The sequence below is a fragment of the Hippoglossus hippoglossus genome, chromosome 5 (assembly GCF_009819705.1).
Source record: "Hippoglossus hippoglossus isolate fHipHip1 chromosome 5, fHipHip1.pri, whole genome shotgun sequence".
NCBI classification, from domain to species: Eukaryota; Metazoa; Chordata; class Actinopteri; order Pleuronectiformes; family Pleuronectidae; genus Hippoglossus; species Hippoglossus hippoglossus.
This window is the reverse complement of record NC_047155.1, coordinates 292,792-302,791: the sequence shown is the minus strand read 5'-3', so window position 1 is coordinate 302,791 and position 10,000 is coordinate 292,792. Positions and strand designations below refer to the sequence as shown.

Below are 10,000 nucleotides of genomic sequence, written 5' to 3'. Positions count from 1 at the left end.
TGATTGGTTTGTAGACAGCGTCTGATGTGGGCGTGTTGTCAGTTGGGGGGGAAGTAGTATTTCTGTTTGAATGAAGAACATGAATGAAATGCTTCATCTTGTTGTCATGGTAACGATGGTATCACTAGCAGCATTAGCACCTTCAGGCGCAGTACTGCACAGAACTACAGTACTACAGTACTACAGAACTACAGTACTACAGTACTACAGTACTACCCACTAGTTCAAATGCACCAAATGAACGTCCTGCAGATGCTTCTGTTTCTTCTTCTCTTGTTTAACGCTGTCTCTACTTCCTGTGATTGGTCCAAAAGTCCAAACTATCCAAAAAAGTGTTTTCACTGCCAACCAACGAAAAACACGTGTGTGTCGACCTGATGAACTCATCCTCCATGTTTGTATAAATATTCATTGTTAAACTTATCGTAATTTACGTACGTGGCAGCTGTGGCTCAGGATGTAGAGCCAGAAGGTCGGTGGTTTGATCCCATTCTCCCTTATTCCACTTGCTGAAGTGTCCTTGGGCAAGATACTGAGCCCAAGTTCCCGCCCTGATTACTGACATTGTGTGATAGATGAACTGTATGAATGTGTGTGGATGGTAAAACTGAAGAGATCCTCGAGTGGTCATCAAGACTAGAAAAGATCTAAATAAATACAGACATTGAATCTGGATCAGGTGTTTGTAGATTTAAGTTAAATGTTTCTCTTCATGACATCAGATGTTTAATGTTTCTCCTCCTCCCTCTCAGGATATCTCGCGCTGCGTCCGTCCTGCTCTCTGACCCCTGCTTCCAGCTCCACTCCATCCAACACTTGTTGGGAGAGGGGGCGGAGCCCTCCAGATCCTTACCTGCAGCCGCCTCCCCCGCTCGTCCAGTAGTCGGATCTCTGGGGTCGTCTGTGGCCCCTCCCATCCCCTCAGCCGCAGGAAACACAGGATCGACCGAGCGAAAACACTTCTCTCTGCACGCATGTGAGTAACAGCACAGACACGTGAACATATAACATAGATCAGCTGAGAGGGAATGAATAGTGTGAATGTGACCTTTCACATCTGTGTTTGTCTTTCATTCTTAAACTCCCTTACCTCCAGAGTGTGTGAAGCTTTAACCCCGTTAGTCACCGTGAGTCTCGTGTGGTCAGACGTCTCACACGAGATGGGACCACAGGAGACAAACGTGGTTAAAGCTTCACTCGTCTTCAGGAAGACGATGTGGACTAAAAGCATCAGATTCAGGATTTAATGAATTGATATCAGATCAGTCAAATAAAGATCATCAATCAAAAGACATATTTATTCAATAGTCTGTTCCGTGTGTGTGCTCATACATGCAGCCACAGCAAAAGGCTAAGAACCTCAGAGTTGAGCACCACAGGGGATCGCCTGGCCACAGCGGCATCCTCCTCTGTTGTCGTGGAAACACAGGACGTTTCCATGACCACCTTGCATGGCATCATCTGGACTGTGTGTGTGTGTGTGTGTGTGTGTGTGTGTGTGTGTGTGTGTGTGTGTGTGTGTGTGTGTGTGTGTGTGTGTGTGTGTGTGTGTGTGTGTGTGTGGAGGTCATTTTATGTTGTTGTCAGGACATGAAAATTGAAATTGACATTATCAATAATCAATCACTTCCTATGGGTGTCCAATCAGAGAAATCAGATACTGAAGATGTTTTTTTATTTCCTTCAGTATCACAGTGATCCAGTGACAGAGTTCACTGCAAACAGGGACATCACATGAGTTTAGCTGCTCTTATTTTGAAAGTCTGACTGAGACTCTGGATTTAAATGACCAGTTGACAGAGAAACAGGAAGTCATTGTGGCTGTGGTGGTGGAGGGGGTGGTCAGCTGTTGTGATGTTTCACAGTTCAACAACACAACACAACACTGGAGCCTGTTCTGACATTGTGGCAGAATAATGATGCTGCTGCTTATTGTGTGTGTGTGTGTGTACTCTGTGTTGATGCATGTGTGTTGGTAGCACTCAGATCTTCAGTCCTGAATGTTTTATGGATGAGATGGTGCTGAGTAGTTTCTTTTAAATAAAGACACTGTGCTGCCTTCACTGTCTCAGCTAGCTGACTGCAGTTATGTTTCTGTTATTATTAGCAGGGTTAGCAGGGTTAGCAGGGTTAGCTGTGTACTGCGGCTCTGTTTACTACACTGTGTTTGAGACTCGTTACAGACGACCTGTGTTTTTACTTCCAGCCGCTTCAGACTCCAGAGAAACTTTATTGATCCTCTGAATTCATTCATTACACAGTTTGTGTTTCTGCTGCGTCAGCGTTTCCTTTGGATAATGAAGGAGTTTAATCACAGAGCTGCAGGTCACATGACCAGGAGGACGTGTTAGTTAGGAACACTGACGACACACACGTGTCTGCCGTGTCTCACATTATCTTCAGTTCACTGAGTTACAGATGTTTCATGTTCTTTTCATGTTCAGATCATGAGATGAATGAGACCATGAGTCATTAATGGGAAACATTAAAGCTCCAGAGAATCACAATCTGTCAACTGAGGTCATGACTTCGTTATCTGGTGAGAAGACGGTGACGTCTCTGAAGCTGTTTTAACCTCGATCATCGATCAAGCTCCTGTAACCTTCACTTATCTCAACTCAAACCACCATTTCTCCCTGAACACGACTCAACCTGTCCCTCGGCTCCGCTCAGTGATTTATCTGCATCGTTTGATCTGTGGATTCAGGTCGTTTCACGAGCTCCTCGTCACTCGTTTATGTCGATGACTTGTTGGACGGTGAACGTGATAAACTTCCTGAAAAATCGTCAGCGTCACAGAGAAGCTCCAACATCTGGAGATTCAGTTTTTCCGAATCTCCTTCTTTCTGTGGTAACTTGTCGTCCTGGTGTAATGAAGTGTTGAGGGAAGATGTTCGTATGTGAGCAAAATAAACCAGCGAGGACTCGACTTCATCAGCTGTTCTTCTGTAAGTGCTGAGAAGAAACTCCCTTTGTTCTGGTTCTCGTTCATTTATTCATCTCTCTCTCTCTCTCTCTCTCTTCTCTCACCCTCTCACTTGATGGCTTTCGATTTGTCTTTCCATTTACTCCCCCCTCTCTCCCTCCGCTCCCCCCTCTCCTGCACTCAGACAGATCCTCTTTCAGCGGAGGAGTGGAAACACCTCGGCCTGTGATATTGGCTCGTTGGACTGTTGCCACGTTGCTCTGCAGTGAGAGATTTCAATCACTGCTCATGATACAGCAGGAGTATGGGGGGGGGGGCAGACTGACGGACGGAGGGATGTGTAAACAGAGGGAAACTGCTCCAGTGTGGACGGATCATAAACTGAAGAGATGTCACTTTAAACCTTGAAACTCTTACTTTAATCTACTGAAGCAGATTCTAACTGATGAGTGAAAAGTCAAATCCAGCCTGAGGCTGCGTCCAGGAGGAATTTTCACACTAAAACCATCTCTGTCCATTTTAATCCTCGTCCACACAACACATCTGATATCACAGGTCACATGACCTCACATGCACTGGGCATGCACGTGTCGGTGTAAACAGAATATTATCTGGTCTCCTTCACATGTAAACAGCTGTATCATGTGAAATACTGAATTTAACTAGCAGCTGTTTGCAAACACAACAGTCAGTAACACTTCGATTCTCCACGTTGTGATTCACTGGTTTTATTCCTGAAGGAGGTCATGTGACAGGAGACCAATCAGAGAAGGCTAATTCTAAACTGTCATCATTTCCAAGCGTCTCAGTTTCAGCAGCTTTAAACTTGTAATAGTTTGACGTATCTGCAGCAGAGGTGATGTGTCATAGAATCTGTGGCAGCGTGAAACTGGTTTAAATCAAAGTCACATGAAACTTTGAATTTAAAATCTCTCATATCAAACATGTGGAATTCTTCAGACTGGATGTCCTTCACTGTCATGTCCTCCATCTTGTCTTGAGGGACCAGAGTTGTCCCTAGGCTGGTTGTGATGCGTCTGTTCAGCCTGAGGGTCTCGTCTTTGTTGGACAGAAAACGTCCACAGGGAGACATTCGTCTCAAGCAGCAGCTCCTCTCTGGAAACTCCTGTCCTCCTGTGCCTCGCCTGACAGGTGAAATGTCTCTGTAATGAGGACAGGTCCTGTCCCATCACAACATCGGCTGTGATGTCATTCTTCTCAGCACCTCAGAGAGGGAGGGAGGGAAGACAGGGAGGAGTCGAGCTGCTAAAAGTGAAAGTGAAACAACTTTATCTGTTTTTCACTGAACAGTAAATGAAGCTTAGTGTCTCACGTCCCAGTGACGTTTAATGACGTCAGTGTTAGAGACGAGCGTCTTCGCTTCAGACTCGTTGTCACTCTGCTTCCTGTCCTCACACCTGCTGTAGGTCAGCACATCCACTGCTCTGGTGACGACATTCTGAGGCTGGAGTTTTCTCTAAATCAGAGACTAACCGCTGCTGGTCTCGTTTAGTTTGAAAACTCTGGGGTTGTGTTTTTGTGTTCGTGTGGACGGAGGTGGCTTTAGTTTTATAATGAGCAGCTTCAGTAATGACGGGGCCTCAGAGGGGCCCCTGAAAAGGCCCCTCTGAGGCCCCACACCGTCCTTCATCACTCGGCTCACTGTGTAACGGCGCCTCCTGCAGGTTCCGCTCTGAAAAGTCTTTCCTGGAATTTGGGTCTGGGGGTCAGAGTTGATAGGGGTCGGTGGGTCGGGGGTCAAACACTCAGTGTACGGCGATGACTCCGGTTGTGAAGTTAATAAAGATGGTCTGATTATTTTCACCGTCCTGTGTCTGATTGTCGTCATTCGATCTCACTGTCGTATACTTTATTCCTCTGTGGTTTATGTTTGGAGCTTCAGCTGTAACAGGATCTGTGAAGAGTTTCCCAGATGTCGTGTGTCCAGATTCAGACTCAGATCAGTTTACAGAGCAGTGACTCTTGTCTTCGGTTCAGCTTCAAATAAAGAGAAGTTAGTTTGAGAGTTTTAGCCGTTAGACGTCAGTGTCAGTCTGAATTGTGGTCGTCAGGAAAGGTTAACAACGAGCGACACAACAGGAAGTGATAACATAAACTCATCAGGTTGCTCACATGTCCAGGAACATGAATAAAAACACGTCAGAGCAGGAAGTGAGGTGTGTTAATGCGTCTCTTTGTGTTTCCTCCGACAGACACCGACTACATCAGCGAGGAGGAGAAACACAAGGTGGAGCTGATGTTGGCGTTTCTCACTGAGGAGTCCAAACAGGCGGCGGCGAGCACAGCTGTAAGTACAAACACCGTCTCTACAGGCAGTTTGACCGATCGTCCTTCAGAAACCACTTCCTGCTCCTCCTCTGCAGAGGAAACCTGATCCTCCTCGTCCACTCACCACACAGACATTCATTATGGATGAGGGAGACACACACACACACAGAGCTGCAGCGTTGTCGTTGTTGTAATGGACGTCAGATTGTGTTGTTGTCGCCAGACTGTATGAACGAGAAAACACACAATCTGAGGTTTGTTTCCACAAACCCACTAATGGAGCCCCGCTCTCGCTCTAATGACGGGAAACTTCCTGCTGCGTCTGACGCTGACCAACCACACTCAACGTCAGCCAGTCAGTGTGAGTGAGGCGACGACCAGGCCGTACACAACTGTACACAACAGTACACAACTGAACACAGCAGCACAGAGCAGTACACAACTGTACACAACAGTAAATACTTGACATCAGTGTATTTACCTCTGGTCTGTGTCACTGATCATATTTAACTGTGTAAAAGCCACTGACACAGTTTGTATGAAGATTGTTACTTTCACTAATATTTTCTTATCTGCGATTTGTTCTTCTAAAGAGAACTCTTACTCACGCTGTGTAAAATAATCTGTTTTTGTGTTGTTTAACTTTTAAATCTACAGTTGTATAATAAGATTTAAATTACATTAATAGTTTATTATTTTTATCTTTAAAGAAAACGTTTCAGTGAATATTATAATTGTTTTAAACACATGGAAATGTTGAAGGGGAGAACACACACACACAGACACACACTAACACGCACACATAATATTTGGTCTAAACTCCAAAAGAAAACACTTTTTAATGTATTTTTTTGGGGGGGTGTATTATTTTATTTGGAGAGGACAGAGAGCAACCTGTGAAGGGGGGCGGACAAAGAGTGGGGGAGGACGTGCAGCACAGGGCTTCTGGGTCAGTGATCTGGACTCTGGTTCTGGTTCTGGGTCAGTGATCTGGACTCTGGTTCTGGTTCTGGGTCAGTGATCTGGACTCTGGTTCTGGTTCTGGGGCCGTGATCTGAACTCTGGTTCTGGTTCTGGTTCTGGGTCAGTGATCTGGACTCTGGTTCTGGTTCTGGGGCCGTGATCTGGACTCTGGTTCTGGGGCCGTGATCTGGACTCTGGTTCTGGGGCAGTGATCTGGACTCTGGTTCTGGGGCAGTGATCTGGACTCTGGTTCTGGGGCCGTGATCTGGACTCTGGTTCTGGGTCAGTGATCTGGACTCTGGTTCTGGTTCTGGGTCAGTGATCTGGACTCTGGTTCTGGGTCAGTGATCTGGACTCTGGTTCTGGGGCAGTGATCTGGACTCTGGTTCTGGTTCTGGGTCAGTGATCTGGACTCTGGTTCTGGGGCAGTGATCTGGACTCTGGTTCTGGTTCTGGGTCAGTGATCTGGACTCTGGTTCTGGGGAAGTGATCTGGACTCTGGTTCTGGGTCAGTGATCTGGACTCTGGTTCTGGGGCAGTGATCTGGACTCTGGTTCTGGTTCTGGGGCAGTGATCTGGACTCTGGTTCTGGTTCTGGGGCAGTGATCTGGACTCTGGTTCTGGTTCTGGGTCAGTGATCTGGACTCTGGTTCTGGGGCAGTGATCTGGACTCTGGTTCTGGGTCAGTGATCTGGACTCTGGTTCTGGGGCCTTGATCTGGACTCTGGTTCTGGTTCTGGGGAAGTGATCTGGACTCTGGTTCTGGGTGGTTCTCCTGCAGCCTCTGTAGTGCAGTTAAATCAGTGATGGTTTGAAAAGCTGTCAGCTGCTGGAGTCTGAGTCTCAGTTTCCATAAACATGAGCAGAGACAACAGCCCTGATGTCACGGCAACAGAGTAACAACGCTCCATCACTGTCCTCTACACTGGGGGGGGGGGCGGTTAGAGCAGAAGAATACTTTGAAGAAAGCGATAAATTCATTAGATCTGTGACAAGTTGGCTTCAACCGGCTGGATGAGAAGAAACGCTTCCGTCTTAAAAACATATGACAACCATGAGGAAAGATGCGAAAGCTAAAACCACGAGAAAGACCAGGAGTACGTCAAAATGATCACATGGTGTTTCTCCTTCTTCACTGACTCCTGTATTTCCTGTCCGTCTCTGCTCTGATTTTTCTATGAAGAAATTAAAAACAGGGTCGCTAAACATCAGTGGAGGGAGAGACAGAAAAGAGCAGTCATAGCTGAGATCTCTGCTCAGAAACACATTGTGTTATTTTTGGAAGAGACACATACGACACCTAGGGATGAAGTAGACTGGGGTTTGTGGTGGGGGGGGTCCTCATGCCCTTAGCCATGGCTCTAACCTTACTGCAGGAGTAGCTGTCCTGTTCACAACAACAAATGCAACCATCATATCCAGCTCAGAAGTAGTAAAGGGGCGGCTGTTAATAGTTAGGGCAGAAATAGAAAGTACAGTGTTTGTTTTCATGAACATGTACATGCCCCCAATCAAGGTTCAGAGAGAGTCCGCTTTTTTAATTTACTAGAAAATGAACTAAAAAATGATCATCAGGATCAGTTAATTATCGGTGGAGATTTCAACTGCACTTTGGACTTTACTGTGGACCGGACCAGTGAGGAACCTCATCCCCAGTCATCACAGACCCTCAATAGTCTCATCGCACATCAAGATCTGATTGACACTTGGAGGATCAAGCATCCACAAGCCAGACAGTATTCATGGTCGAGGGTCAGAGATAACAGGGTGACTGCAGCCAGACTGGACATGTTTCTCATATCACAAAACCTTAGATCCAGGCTGGGCCATAGCAGCATAAGCCCTGTTGGTTTTACAGACCATCATCTAGTCAGTATAGACTTAGTAATTTCACCAGGGGAGAGGGGAAAGTCCTACTGGTGTTTCAATAACAAACTGTTGCAGGACACTGCCTTCTGTCAAGCCTTTGAGCTCTTTTGGCAGCTGTGGAAAAATAGAAAAACAGATTTCAGCTCTTTAAAGCTCTGGTGGGAGATAGGCAAGGCACAAATTTGTGTGTTTTGCCAACAATACACATCCCACTCCACTGCCACATATAAGGCAGTCATTCAAGAACTAGAGGCCAGTATTACAAACATAGAGGAGGGCTTAGCTGCAGATACCACCACAGGTCAAACGTTACTGAAAGAAAAAAAGTTGAAATTGAGCTCATATCTGCAGGAGAGGGTTAAGGGAGCTCTTGTAAGGTCTCGGTTTCTTCATCTAAAAGACATGGATGCGCCCACTGCTTTTTTCTTCGATCTTGAGAGATCAGTTGCGCAGAGGAGACAGCTGACCTGCCTTAAACTCCCAGGGGGCAGAATAACCACCAGCCCGGGCGAGATGAGGAGCCATGCGTCAGGTTTTTACACCGACCTTTTTGGTGCAGAAAGTTGCAGCATGGAGTGCCGTGAGGAACTGCTGCAGGGACTACCGCAGCTCAGCCTCGAGGAGAAAGCTGCCCTCGACTCTGAGCTAACTCTACAGGAGCTGACAGATGCCATAAACCAGATGGCAGCAGGACGAGCACCCCAGGTATTGATGGTTTCTCCAATGATCTTCTAAGGAGGTTCTGGAGCATCATTGGTCCCGACCTGCATGGAGTCTTCTTGGAGTGCCTGAGAACAGGATCACTTCCTGTTTCTTGTCAGCGAGCGGTCATTTCCCTGCTGCCAAAGAAAGGAGATTTGGCCCTACTCAAAAACTGGAGGCCCGTTGCTCTCCTGTGCACGGATTATAAGGTGCTTTCGAATGCCTTGGCTAACAGACTCAAAAACATTTTGGAGATGATTGTCCACAGAGACCAAACGTACTGCGTACCAGATCGGACAATCATGGACAATATTTTTCTGATACGAGATGTTATTGATTTATGTAAAAACTATAATTTCGACTGTGGAATTGTGTCCCTAGATCAGGAGAAAGCTTTTGATAGAGTGGATCACTCCTATTTATTTGCCACATTAAGAGCTTTTGGTTTAGGTGATGGTTTTCTGGCATGGCTTAGTCTATTATATAACGGTGCACAATGTATGATAAAGATGGGGACAGGGCTGGGTCGACCAATCCCTGTACAGCGAGGGATAAGACAAGGCTGTCCTATTTCTGGACAGCTATACAGTCTGGCCATTGAGCCCTTGCTGTGCAGGTTGAGGGGTAAGATCAGTGGTCTCTCGCTGCCCGGGTTCCCAGATCCTGATTATTCCCTCACTGTTTCTGCATATGCAGATGATTTAAATGTTTTTGTTTCCAATCAACATGATGTATATACTTTACAAGAAGCACTTTCACTATATGTGAAGGCTTCCTCTGCACGGGTGAACTGGGAAAAGAGTGAGGCTTTGTTGGTGGGACAGTGGAGAGGTCAGGCAGTACCAGGTCATTTTTTCTGGTCTGGCAAGCACTGGGTTCGGGCAGCAGTCCTCTATCTGCCCGTGGCTGAAGGGGGGCAGGGGCTGGTAGACGTCCAGTCCAAGCTTGCCGCTTTTCGAATTCGGGCAGCACAAAGACTACTGTATAATTGTGGCCCGAGATGGTGCGATGCAGCTCGGCTGCTGCTGAAGAGAGCTGGTAGCTCAGGGTATGACAAGCATCTTTTCCTATTACGACCTGAGGAAATGGATCTCACCGGGCTGACCCCGTTCTACAAATCGGTGATAGAGGCATGGCAGACATTTCGTTTCACACGAGGAAATAATGTGACACCTGGATTGTGGCTTTTTGAGGAACCTCTGTTCTTTAACGACTTTATGAGGTCGGAAATACTACAGTCTGCCAGCCTCA

The 10,000-nt window shown here is 46.6% G+C and overlaps 1 protein-coding gene across 3 annotated transcripts in view; it reads left to right on the top strand.

Moving 5' to 3' along the window:
• The window catches only part of LOC117762142 (E3 ubiquitin-protein ligase RNF123), a 65,782-nt gene that overhangs the window by 48,372 nt on the left and 7,410 nt on the right, over window positions 1–10,000 (top strand). For all 3 annotated transcript variants that reach the window (XM_034586637.1, XM_034586635.1, XM_034586638.1), the window contains exons 37-38: window positions 753–976; window positions 5,140–5,234. In XM_034586637.1, the coding sequence (XP_034442528.1) occupies window positions 753–976; window positions 5,140–5,234 (319 nt within the window). The remainder of the gene's footprint in view (window positions 1–752; window positions 977–5,139; window positions 5,235–10,000) is intronic.